At 43.2% G+C, this 13,737-nt stretch overlaps 1 protein-coding gene across 1 annotated transcript in view; it reads left to right on the top strand.

Annotated features, from left to right (window-relative positions):
- Positions 1 to 13,737, top strand: part of LOC121525108 (multidrug resistance-associated protein 1-like) — a 28,799-nt gene that overhangs the window by 2,146 nt on the left and 12,916 nt on the right. The window contains exons 5-17 of the mRNA XM_041810912.1: positions 139 to 264; positions 725 to 786; positions 1,039 to 1,188; positions 5,329 to 5,520; positions 6,981 to 7,158; positions 7,563 to 7,724; positions 7,959 to 8,051; positions 8,176 to 8,379; positions 9,277 to 9,423; positions 9,555 to 9,642; positions 9,775 to 9,971; positions 10,201 to 10,377; positions 13,412 to 13,579. Coding sequence (XP_041666846.1) covers positions 139 to 264; positions 725 to 786; positions 1,039 to 1,188; positions 5,329 to 5,520; positions 6,981 to 7,158; positions 7,563 to 7,724; positions 7,959 to 8,051; positions 8,176 to 8,379; positions 9,277 to 9,423; positions 9,555 to 9,642; positions 9,775 to 9,971; positions 10,201 to 10,377; positions 13,412 to 13,579 — 1,944 coding nt within the window. The remainder of the gene's footprint in view (positions 1 to 138; positions 265 to 724; positions 787 to 1,038; positions 1,189 to 5,328; positions 5,521 to 6,980; positions 7,159 to 7,562; positions 7,725 to 7,958; positions 8,052 to 8,175; positions 8,380 to 9,276; positions 9,424 to 9,554; positions 9,643 to 9,774; positions 9,972 to 10,200; positions 10,378 to 13,411; positions 13,580 to 13,737) is intronic.

Genomic DNA, 13,737 nt, shown 5'->3' with positions numbered 1-13,737 from the left:
TGATCAGGTTTTATTGATCCAGCAGATTATGGACCAAGTATTTCTGATCAGGTATTATTTATCCAACAGAATGTTGATCAGGTTTGATTGATTCTACAGGCTGCTGATCAGATATTTTTATGCTTTTTTTTATTCCAGGGATTTTTATCTGATGCTGTTCGATTCATCGCCTTCTTCTTCTGTTTCTCTCTCCAACTCATCGAGCTCATCCTCAGCTGCTTCAACGATCACAGAACACTTTCACAGACTCGCACCTGTCACCAGGTATGAGAAAGTCAGACTTTGTGATGGACCTGAGATTGTTTCATTCGTTTCCAGTCATCTGACTACTGAAAGCATCTTTTACGCCACAGGTCACGCCTGCACATTAACAGCCATTCATACACCGATGTTTAGGCTGCTATATAGAGCATCCCTATAGTCCTTTCATACGCTTTCAAACACTACTGACACAGCAGCCGGAGCTCCTCAGGGTTAAGGTTCTCAGCCACCATTCAGCCCCGACCTTCAGTCTGACCTCGGACCAGCTCTAACACTGGTGCATTTAAGCCACTGTTCTGTTGGTTTCTATCGTTCAAGCTCTCCTGATAAAGAGCCCTCCCTTCTCTGTTGGTTCGGTAGTTATATAATTTAGATGGTTATATGATAGTTGTTTGGTTATTCTTGATTTAATAGTTATCAAATGATAATATCATGACAAATTTTATTTGGTTTATCTCATTAGAACCACTGTCCGGAGGAAGACGCCTCTTTTCTTTCTCGTTTTTTCTTCTTCTGGTTCAGCAGGTGAGAATGTCACAGGTGAAACTCTGGTGACACCTGACCCCTAATGTCACATGACATCATGTGACATCACATGAGCTCATAACTCTTAACATGAAGTGATTTGTTCTTGTTTTATTCTTGTTTTATTTTTCATTTTAACTGAAAAGTTGCCGTAGTAAATAATATCGCTGATATTACCTTTACTTTGACTGACCAAAAAATATTATCTTGATCATTGATATGATTTTTCTTTGTGTTTAATCTAATGCTCAGTTTGATGCTTCGGGGTTACCAACACCCCCTAGAGGCTGCTGACTTGTGGCGTTTAAGGGAAGAGGACTCCTCAGAGAGCATCATGACTGGCCTGGAGGATTTCTGGAGTCAGAACCGCAAAAAGCTGCTGTACGACAGTAATTCTGAAATGTGAAATAAAAGAAATCATGAATTTTATGTGTTTACAGAAAAATGTCTAAAAATGTTCACAGTGATTATTATTTATCAGTGAACAGGGTTAGACTAGGATTAGGATTAGGGGTTGGGGTTAGAGGCTCTGGACACACCTGAGACTGGACACACCTAAGACTGGACACACCTAAGACTGGACACACCTCAGACTGGACACACCTAAGACTGGACACACCTAAGACAGGACACACCTCAGACTGGACACACCTCAGACTGGACACACCTCAGACTGGACACACCTCAGACTGGACACACCTAAGACTGGACACACCTCAGACTGGACACACCTCAGACTGGACACACCTCAGACTGGACACACCTAAGACTGGACACACCTCAGACTGGACACACCTCAGACTGGACACACCTAAGACTGGACACACCTCAGACTGGACACACCTCAGACTGGACACACCTCAGACTGGACACACCTAAGACTGGACACACCTAAGACTGGACACACCTCAGACTGGACACACCTAAGACTGGACACACCTAAGACAGGACACACCTCATACTGGACCCACCTAAGACTGGACACACCTAAGACAGGACACACCTCAGACTGGACACACCTAAGACTGGACACACCTAAGACTGGACACACCTCAGACTGGACACACCTAAGACAGGACACACCTCAGACTGGACACACCTAAGACTGGACACACCTAAGACTGGACACACCTCAGACTGGACACACCTAAGACAGGACACACCTCAGACTGGACACACCTAAGACTGGACACACCTCAGACTGGACACACCTCAGACTGGACACACCTAAGACTGGACACACCTCAGACTGGACACACCTAAGACAGGACACACCTCAGACTGGACACACCTAAGACAGGACACACCTCAGACTGGACACACCTAAGACAGGACACACCTCAGACTGGACACACCTAAGACTGGACACACCTCAGACTCGACACACTTAAGACAGGACACACCTCAGACTCGACACACTCAAGACTGGACACACTTAAAGGGATATTTCAGGATTTTTGAAGTTGGGTGGTATGAGGTGCTTGGCTATAGTGGTAGCATTAGCCTCCACCGATTTCCGTGTAATTTGATCCTGTTGTTATTACAAGCTCGGAGAGAGCTGGTGCATAGCGGCTGTAGATGGGAACATGTTGTCCACGTAAATTAACGAGTTTTATGAAAAAAATTGGCCAAGAAAATATGTTGGCTCGCCTGTGCGCTGTGTCAAAAACGTACACAGCACTGTATTTCTCCCAAAAAAAAAAACCCTCTGTGTCAGGCACTAACTTACGATGCAGCTTTCGCCATTTTGTATCCTTCCACCTCCACATACTGTTTACTTCACACATCCGCCGGTCAGCTGTGTGGGTCTGCGGATTTCTTCAGGAATAATAACACCTCGTCAAGCTAAAACAAGGATAATGATTTCGCCATGAGTGATGATGATGTGCTGTTTACTGTGGATACGAGAGGATATTTGTATGAACCGGATTACACTGAAGAAGAACTTACACAGATGGATACAGACCAGACTTATACAGTGGGCTGAAAGAGAGACCAGAGAACCTTCATTTGAAATTTTAGAGCAGGAGAGATCCCGAGTTACCTGGAGGTGTAGGTGTGGAAAGTGTGAATCCATGCCAACCCACTCGAAGAGCCGCTGTTGTCATGAGTGGGTCTTAGTTGTGACACTTCTTCAGGACATTATTGAATCAGAGGATAGCGGCTCACAGACGCCTGCAGTCTGCATCACGCTCTATCCAGAATTCCCTGCCTAATCGCCGGTGTTTTGTGGATCTTCCTCCCCGACTTGAAGGGCCGAATGGAAATTTGTCATCCAGGTAAGCTTATGACTGTCGCCTTTTCCTCTAATGGCTGATATGTATGGTGTCCAGGAGGTGTGCTTGTTTGAACAGTCTGGATGAATGCAAGTATGCAGCATCTTCTGAATCTAAAGAAAACAGATTAAAAAAACCCATAATGCATTGTAGTAACCGATGCTTGACCCCGCTACAGTGCAATCCACACAGCTGACCGACGGATGTGTGAAGTAAACAGTGAGCGGAGGCGGAAGGATACAAAATGGCGAAAGCTGCATCATAAGTTAGTGCCTGACACAGTGGGGGTTTTTTTGGGAGAAATAAAGTGCTGTGTATGTTTTCAACACAGTGCACAGGTGAGCCAACATATTTTCTTGGCCCTTTTTTTCGTAAAACTCATTAATTTATGCGGACAACATGTTCCCATCTACAGCCGCTATGCGCCGGCTCTCTCCGAGCTCGTAATAACAACAGGATCAAATTACACAGAAATCACTGGAGGCTAATGCTACCACTATAGCCAAGCACCTCATATGACCCAACTTCAAAAATCCTGAAATATCCCTTTAAGACTGGACACACTTAAGACTGGACACACCTAAAGCTCAGGACATACCTATGATTCTGGCAACACCTAAGGCTCTGGACATACTTTAGACTCTGGACACACCTATGAAATCTCAAAAAATTAAATAGCAGCTGTCCTCAGTCAGTGCATGTTCACCAGTATAGGTGACCAGGACTCCAGCCGGTTACAGTGAAACTGCTTGCTTGAACTCTTAATTTGAATATAGGAACCTAAGCAGATGCTTCCTCATAGGGATGAGAGTCTAGCTAGCCTGAGACGGCAGTTCTCTCAGATATGGTTAAGTGGATAAGTCCACTTTTCACTTTATCCAACAGAGAGGACCCATGAGGAGCCCATGAGACTACTAATGTTCACTCGATCCCATCTCACTGAAGCTTTTAGGGCAGAGCTAAAGCAGACATAGAGGACAATAGTTAACACTCTGCAAGTGAAAAGGTTGAACCCCTACCTGGCCCATGTAATGCTCTTGATGATGGATTCACCACTCCCTAGTGGGGTAGACCCCCTGTCAGCATGGTGTCTGATACTAAGATCAACAGGCCTAGAAAATTCATGGCTTTCTGAAACTGAGGCAGAGGTAAGCCCTGCAACAGTATGACAGCAAACTAATATTCTATTTAACCACTAATTCGCCAGGGTAGTCCCACTGAAATCAGAGATTGTTTTCTCAATAAATGAAAGGTGTGGGACCCCCAGCCTCCCCTACCTGTTGATGAAAAATGCTTCCACCTTGCCGTCTGTCTGCATGATGACGCAGTGACTGTTTAGTCTTGGCAGGGGCAGTCTGAGGGCAGAGACAACATCTCCTACCTTAAGGGATTACACCTTTACTTTCTAAGGGAGGTAGCTGTAAACATCTGGTGATTTACCATGGGTGCCAGCGCAAATCCATCTAAATGGTGGTCGAATCTTCATCCAGTAAAGGGGTCAATGAAACACCATTGAAACCAATACCTCAGCTTGCTCTGTGGACACTGTTGTACACGTTACATGTACAGGAGGCCAGGAGAAACCATCTGCCTGGCTTGTACCTACATCAGAGCCACTACCAGAACTACGATAAGACCTACCATCAGGGCCACTACCAGACCTACCATCAGAGCCATGATCAGACGCCCCATCAGAGCCATGATCAGACCAACCATCAGGGCCACTACCAGACCTACCATCAGGGCCACTACCAGACCCACCATCAGAGCCATGATCAGACCTACCATGAGAGCCATGATCAGACGCCCCATCAGAGCCATGATCAGACGCCCCATCAGAGCCATGATCAGACGCCCCATCAGAGCCATGATCAGACCAACCATCAGGGCCACAATCAGACCTACCATCAGAGCCATGATCAGACGCCCCATCAGAGCCACGATCAGACCTCCCATCAGGGCCATGATCAGACCTACCATCAGAGCCACGATCAGACCTACCATCAGAGCCTTGATCAGACAGGGAGAGGAGAAACTTCAAGTGAAGATGACCCGATCCAGACCAAACACATACTGATACCAGTGTCATCCCTTGCCCTACTGTATGATTGTCTTGGTCACACTGGATCAGGACCAGGAGTGACAGAGAAGAGACTGATCACATGACTCCTTCCTTCATTAAGTTCACCAATTCTGAGACCTGAACCTGACAGCTAACAATGAAATAAATTTAAATGCTTAGCTAACTTTCTGTTTTCGTCTTCAGGGTAGAATCAGGGTCTGGACCTCCTCCCTCAACTGAGAAGACTGTTCTGCTAATGAAGCCCAGAAAGGGACAGGGCCATGGCCCCTTCCTTCTGCATGCTCTGTGGCGAAGCTTCGGGTTCTACTTCCTGTGTGGGACCGTGAGTCTGGTTCTCCATGACGCTGTAATGTTCACCGTCCCCCAGGTGCTCAGGTCAGAGGTCACAGAGGGGTCATACAGATGTCACATAGGTTACACAGAAGTCAGAGAACTCACATGTGTGTCTGCAAGGTCATAAAGAAGTCAGAGAGGTCACATAAAGGTCACACAAAGGTCAGAGAGGACATAGAAGTCAGGCAGAAGTAGGAAAGGTCACATAGAGGTCACACAGAAATCAGAGAGGTCATAAGGAAGTTAAAGGTCACATAGAAGTCAAACAAATGTCAGAGAGAACATAAAGGTCAGACAGAAGTAGGAAAGGTCACATAGAGGTCACACAAAGTCACATAAAGGTCACAAAGAAGTCAGAGAGGTCACATTGAGGTCACATACTGGTCACAAATAAATCAGAAAGGTCACAGAGAAGTTACAAAGGAGTCACATATAGGTCACAAAGAGGTCATACAGATGCCACATAAAGGTCAGACAGAAGTCAGGTCACAGAGAGGTCAAAGAGGGGTCACAGAGAGGTCATTCAGAAATTACATGTAGGTCATATAGAAGTCAGAGAGATCATACAGAGGTCAGAGTTCACTTTAAGGTAAAAAAAAAGTCACCCAGAGATCAGACAGAGGTCAAAGAGGTCACTCAGAGAAACCAAAGAAAGTTTTTCTTTAAATTTTACTATTGTTGACATCTAACTGCTATTTGAATATTCATGTGGTTGTTTACCTCCAACAGTTGTTTTTGTCTAACATCTGTTGTTGTTTACCTGTTTACCGTTGTTTAAGTCTAACACCTGTTGTTGTTTACCTGTTTACCGTTGTTTATGTCTAACATCTGTCTTTGTTTACCTCTTTACTGTTGTTTATGTCGAACATCTGTCGTTGTTTACCTGTTTACCGTTGTTTAAGTCTAACACCTGTTGTTGTTTACCTGTTTACTGTTGTTTATGTCTAACATCTGTCTTTGTTTACCTGTTTACTGTTGTTTATGTCTAACATCTGTTGTTGTTTACCATTGTTTATGTCTAACATCTGTTGTTGTTAACCTGTTTACAATTGTTTATGTCTAACATCTGTCTTTGTTTACCTGTTTACCGTTGTTTATGTCTAACATCTGTTGTTGTTTACCATTGTTTATGTCTAACATCTGTTGTTGTTAACCTGTTTACAATTGTTTATGTCTAACATCTGTGGTTGTTTACCAGGTTACCATTGTTTATGTCTAACATCTGTTGTTGTTTACCTGTTTACTGTTGTTTATGTCTAACATCTGTTGTTGTTTATCTATTTACCATTGTTTATGTATAACATCGTCATTATTTACCTGTTTACAGTTGTTTACCTCCAACATCTTCTTTTGTTGTTTACCTGTTTACTATTGTTTATGTCTAACATCTGTCATTGTTTACCTGTTTACTGTTGTTTTTCACTAACAGCTGTCATTATTTACCTGTTTACAGTTGTTTACCTCCAACATCTTCTTCTGTTGTTTACCATCCTCGCCCTCAGCTTGCTGCTTGGCTTCATGCATGATGCAGATGCTGAGATGTGGAAAGGCTTCCTGTTTGCCTCGCTGCTCTTCCTGCTGTCCTGCCTCCAGTCAGTGCTAAACCATCAGTACCTGTTTCACTGTTTCACTGTGGGCATGAGGCTGAAGACCGCCATCATGGGTGTGGTCTACAGGAAGGTAGGAAATGCTCAGAACCATCAGTTCCTGTTTCACTGTTTCACTGTGGGCATGAGGCTTAGGACCATCATCATGGGTGTGGTCTACAGGAAGGTAGGAGCATATAAGAAACGATCAGTACCTGTTTCACTGTGGGCATGAGGCTGAAGACTGCCATCATGGGTGTGGTCTACAGGAAGGTAGGAGCATGCTCAGTCTGAATAAAGAACCACCTACAGCAGCCATGATGGAAAATTGACATGCTCTGTCCCCTAGCAGGACAAGATTCATGTGATTTCTGCACATTCTCTTCATTTTTTCTCAACACAATCTGCAGAGCTGCTGGTGGACATGTTTTTAATCATGTTTTGTATATTTGTTGGTGAGCATGTTGTCAGTAAAGTTTTGCGTCTTTGAATCCTCAGTGCCTGGTCATCAGCAGTGCGGCACGGCTCAGCTGCTCAGTCGGTGAGGTCATCAATCTGGTGTCAGCTGACTGTCAAAAGCTCATGGACTTTGTGGTTTTTTGTAACAGCCTATGGATCGCTCCCATCGAGATTACACTGTGCTTCTACTTCCTGTGGCAGGTAATTAATCAGGCTGATCGATTAGGCGATTGATGAGTCTAATGACTTATTGACTGATTTACCAATGACATGTTCAATTATTTCACTGATCAGTCTATTGATCAGTAGATTGACAAAAGAACCGATAATCTGTTTCATATTTTAACTGATGGGTTAATTGATCAAATGATGGATGGATTTATTAATTGATTGAGTAGTAGATTGAGATTGACTGATTCATTGATTGGTTGGCAGCTCCTGGGTCCATCAGCTCTGGCTGGTATAGTGGCTGTTCTTCTGATCTTCCCATTGAACGGAGTCATTGCTAAAATCCGAAGCAAACTGCAGGTCAGACATTTTTAATAACAGATTTTGAAATGTTTGAAGGGTTGACCCTAACTCTCTGCTTTGATATAAATAAAAAAAAAACTAAATAAAATACCTTTATTGATTATTAAACGTATGATTTTAGGAGGTTCAGCTGAAGTTCATGGACAATCGCATCAAACTGATGAGTGAGATTCTGGGTGGCGTTAAGATCCTCAAGTTTTACGCCTGGGAGGAGGCATTCCTACGACGAGTTCTGGTCCTGAGGGATGGAGAACTCAATGCATTGAAGAAATCTCAGATTCTCCACTCCATTTCTCTGTCCTCCTTCAACTCCTCCTCATTTCTTGTAAGTCTGAGGCCGGTTCACACCAGAGTTATGTGGTCTGCTTTGAACCAACTCTGGTTTGTTTCCCCAGATAGTCTGACTTCTAGATCTAGTGGTCTGAAATCTCTTATGAACTCTGGTGCGATCTAAATACATGAACTCTGGTCTGCTTAAGAAACGGTTGGCCTGCAAATGACCCTGATTTGAGGTTTGTTTGAGGTGTGAAAGCGAAATGGACCAACTTACAAACCAAAGACAGGAAGTGACATAAAAATGGATGATATACCCATATCTTTATGTGATTCAAGACATTCAGATACAAGTTTGTACCTCACCAGTTTGGGTAAGAATTAACCTTGACTGAACTCCAGACAGTAGAGGTCAGGTTAAACCTAACCCAACTCCGGACAGTTCTGGTTAGGTTAAACCTAACCCAACTCCCAAAAAACACACAAGATAACTGAAGGGTCCTTTAAATAGTTTATTCTGGATAAGGCAGTATACAGACACAATAAATGTGTTTTGAGACACCATCTTCCTCAGCATTGTGACGCTGTTATGTTAATTAAAACCCTAACCATCTGGACTAAGTTTTTAGTGATTATCCTAGCCCAAACTGTCTGGAAGAGGGTTTGGATTAACCTAACCCTACTCAAGATGGATTGGGTTATGATTAACCCTAACCCTAATTCCAACAGTTCGATTAGATTAATCCTAACTCTAATCCAGATGGTTTGTTTTAGGATTAACCAAGAGCAGAATGAAAGTGAACCAAAACACATTACAAAGCAACAATGATGGAATATCCTCCCCCAATAGAACCAAGACACAGGACCATCAGGACTGACAACCACCTAAGATAACCACAGACAAACTTTTACTTACCTACTCACACATTTATGTATTTCTACCCATCAGATTGCCTTGTCTGTGTTTGGAGTTTACGTGATGATGGATGAACAGAATGTTTTAGATGCTCAGAAAATCTTTGTATCCATGGCTCTCATCAACATTTTAAAGACTCCACTAAGTCAGCTTCCCTTTGCCATGAGCACCACCATGCAGGTAAGTCAATCCTTTATACCATATATATATGTACATGAATATAGATATGTATCTATGTAGGAGAACTTTGCTGCTCTGCTGTCATTTCATTTCTGTTATTTAAAGGTCTCGTCATCTGTTAAACTTTTCAGGCTGTCATCTCAATCAGACGTCTGGAAAACTTCCTTGGCCAAGAAGAACTGAAGTCTGAGAATGTGGACAGAGTTCCTTATAGCACAAGTGAGACATCACATGACCAAGTTAAAATCAAAAAACAAAAAAGGACCAATGTTTACCTTTAAAGAACCATCTAGAACCCATAGATGAAACCTAAAGGACTGACTTGGAACAGTATGCTCACTCTGTTCTCAGGTGGTGACGGTGTGGTGGTCCAGGGCGGGTTCTTCTCCTGGACAGATGATGGTCCACCATGTCTGCAGAGGATTAATGTGAACATGAAAACAGGCTCCCTGGTGGCGGTGGTCGGCCATGTTGGCTCAGGGAAGTCATCACTGCTGTCAGCCATGTTGGGCGAGATGGAGAAGAGGAGCGGATTTGTCTCCATCAAGGCAAGAACAAAGAAGTTTGAACTTCAAGGAAGTTTAGATATTATTTCTATTAAAAATTGAAAGTGTTTATCTTTAAAATCTGTGTCTCTAGAATTTAAAAAATGTGATGATGTTTTAAAGAGGGGAGGAAGATAATGCTAGAATGAAAGATTCAATCTTTAATTCTAATGTTATGGTCCCATAGAGCAGGACAATGACTTCAGATTAAGTCCTGTTGTCTGTGGTACAGGGTTCGGTGGCCTATGTCCCCCAACAGGCCTGGATTCAGAACGCCTCTCTGAAGGATAACATCCTGTTTGGCGGAGACAGGAAGGAGGGCTGGTACCATCGTGTTTTGGAGGCATGTGCTCTGCTACCAGACCTCGACATCCTGCCTGCCGGAGACAGCACAGAGATTGGGGAGAAGGTATCAGTACCTAATTACAAGCAGAACCAGACTGAGGGGAGCAGGCAGAAACCTGGAGCAGGGTTTGTTCTAATTGCAGGGTAGGCCTGAAACACATTAGTTTTGGTTAATTAGTAAAATAATTTCTGACAGGGTTTCAGGGTGATTTACAGTCCTGGGAAAAACCATTGTCAATTTCCTGATTTTTTGGCATATTCATCTCACTTAAATGTTTCTGATCATCAAACCAATGTTAATATCAGACAAAGATAACCTGAGTAAAGACTAAAGTCAGGTTTAAGTGAACCTACCTGGCCCTGTGTGAAACAGTAATTGTCCCCCTTATTAAAGCATGACTTAACTGAGATTAACCACATTTTTTAAAAGCTGAGTTCAGTCTGACTATCCACACCCAGACCTCATTACTGTCAGACTGGTTGGATCCAAAAACCCCTTAAATAGAACCTGTCTGACAAAGAGAAGTAGGCTAAAAGATCTACAACACATCATAAAGCCATCTAAAGAAGAGCAGCTGAGGAACAAAGTCACTGACATCTATCAGTCTGAAAGGGTTACAGAGACATTTCCAAGGCTCTGAGACTCCAGCCAACCAAGATAAGAGCCATCACCCACAAATGGATAAAACTGTAAACAGTGGTGAACCTTCCCAGGAGAGGCCGGCCTACCAACATGACTTCAAGAGAACATGGGCGACTCATCCAGGAGCCCCAGAAGAACCCAGAACAACATCTAAACACCTGCGGCCTCACTGACTCAGTTAAGGTCAGAGGTCATGATTCAACAATCAGCAAAAGACTGGGCAACAATGGCATCATGGGAGAGTTCCAAGGTCAAAACCACTGCTGAGCAAAAAGAACACAAAGGCTTGTCTCAGATTTGACTGAAAACATCCTGATGATCCCCAAGACTTCTGGGAAAATATTCTGAGGACTGACCAGACAGAGTTCTGGAAGGTGTATGTCCCATTCCATCTGGAGTAAGACTAACATTTCATCAGAAGAACATTAGACCAACAGTCAGCCATGGTGGTGGTAGTGTGATGGTCTGGGTCTGGACCAAGACCTGGACCACTAGAACCAAGAATTCTGCTCTCTACCAGAAAATCCTGAAGGAGCCAACAGTTTATGACAGTTTAGCACACTTGGATTATGATCCCAAACACACCAGCAAGTCCACCTCTTGATGGACTAAAAACTAAATGAAGGTTCTGAAGTGATCTAGTCAAGGTCTGGACTTAAATCTGACTGAGATACTGTGGCATGACCTTGAACAGACCATGGCAGAATGAAAACTTCTGCAGAGAAGAGTGGGACAACATTCCTCCACAGAGGTATGAGAGACTCACTGAAAGTCATCACAAATGCTTGCTATAGTTGCTGCTGCCAAGGATGGAACAACTAGTTACTAGGTATAGGGGAATTACTTTTTCACACAGGACCAGGTAGGTTTGGATGGATTTACCCCAAATCTTAATAAATCATCATTTAAAACTGACTTGAGATGAGAAGCCTTTTTTGTCATTGCACATCAGGTATACAACCAAATTGCAGTACTTCTCCAGCCAGTGCAGCAGTGAGTAAATAAATAAGTACACTAAGTAATAAAATGATCCATTCAAAAACAATCAAGCAAGAATAAAGTGCAATGTGGTTATACAATCAACACTTTAGGATGCATTTAGGGTTCTAATAGCCCAGGGAAAGAAGCTGATTTTGAGATGGTTGGTCCTGCTATTGAAGAACATGTACCTCCTACCTGAGGGCAGGAGGTCAAACAGGTGCTGTGCTGGGTGTGTGGGATCAGCAGCAATCTGCCTCGCTCTCTAAAGACTGCTTGCTGGTGATGTGGTCCAGGGAGGGTGAGGGACAGCCAGTGATTTTTTGGGTGATTTTAACGACCCTCAGTAGGCTTTTCTTGTCTGCCTCTGGACAGTTAGTGTACCAGGCTGTGATGAAATAGGTGAGGATGTCTCTATGGTGCTGCGGTAGAAGGCCACTAGCAGCCTCTTCTCCATATGGTTCCTTCTCAGCACCCTTAGGAAGTGGATTCTTTGTTGGGCCTTTTTAACTACTGCAGTTTTTTTAGGCAGTCCAGGAGGTCCTCAGATATACAGTGCTTAACAAATTCATTAGACCACCACCCAAAGTACGGTTTGTGCCACAGCTGCCCTAAATTAACAGCATTGTAAAAATTGGTAAAACCAAAATCATTTTTATGTTTCTGCAATGGTTAATACACCAATATGTAGAAGCTCTTTAACCCAAATGATATTTTTAATGCTAAAATAGAATTATTATTGTTATCCATGAATTTTTAAATTCACTGATTTACAAAAAACTGAAAAAATAGTAAAACACATTAATATTTCTTCATTAAATTGTCAAATTTTAGTTATTTACTGTCATTCCTGAACAGAAAATTTAGTTTTAGTGGTTGAATGTTGTGCTTGATTCATATCTGACTTCTCAGAAAAGCCCAGTGAGCCGGCTCAAATTTGGTTATAAAAAGGTGAATGCAGTTCGAAATTCCTCATTTCTGTTCAAAATGGTAAAACGTGGAGAGCTGACTGAAAATGAAAGAGTCCGCATTAAAGCACTTCATGATGCTGGATGGTCTCTGAGACAGGTGGTCTAATAAATTTGTTAAGCACTGTACGTGTCCCCAGGAACTTAAAAGAGGACTAACTCCTGTATTTACTCAGGTTATATTTGTTTAATATTAATATCACTTTGAGGAAATGCAGATGGCCCAGTGGTTTAAGATGCGCCCCATGTACATGGGTGGCCTGGGTACTACTCCGGCCTGTGTTCCTTTCCAAGTCTCTCCCCACTCTCTTGCCCCATTTTCTAGCCCAAAAAAAATCTTAACAAATATCAGTTTGATGATTTGAAACATGTAAGTGCGTCAGATATGATAAATAAGAAATCAGGAAGGAGGTGAAACATTTTTTTCCAGATCTGTGTTTGTGTTTCTTATGAAGGATTCACTGACCAGGGGTCTGATAGGCTGTCGTGGATTTGCTTTCTTGATGCAGGGTCTGAACCTCTCTGGGGGGCAGAAGCAGAGGGTGAGCCTAGCTCGGGCTGTCTACAGGAGGTCAGATGTTTACCTTCTTGATGACCCTCTATCAGCTGTCGACGCTCACGTGGGACAGCACATCTTTGATCGAGTCATTGGACCCAGAGGACTCCTCAAAGATAAGGTCAGTCTCCTGGTTCCCTCAGCGTGTACTACAACCACTACTAAGAACAAATCCTCCTGGTAATCCTGGTAAGAAGCAAAATTACATTTTCCCTCCAGTGGCCTCTCCTCTATGACCACTCATCTTTATCCCACAGCAGAGTCTCTGATAATCCAGAC

This window comes from Cheilinus undulatus, linkage group 17 (assembly GCF_018320785.1).
Source record: "Cheilinus undulatus linkage group 17, ASM1832078v1, whole genome shotgun sequence".
Classification (NCBI taxonomy): Eukaryota; Metazoa; Chordata; class Actinopteri; order Labriformes; family Labridae; genus Cheilinus; species Cheilinus undulatus.
Note: the sequence above shows the minus strand (reverse complement) of the source record. Positions and strands in the feature narration are given on the sequence as shown.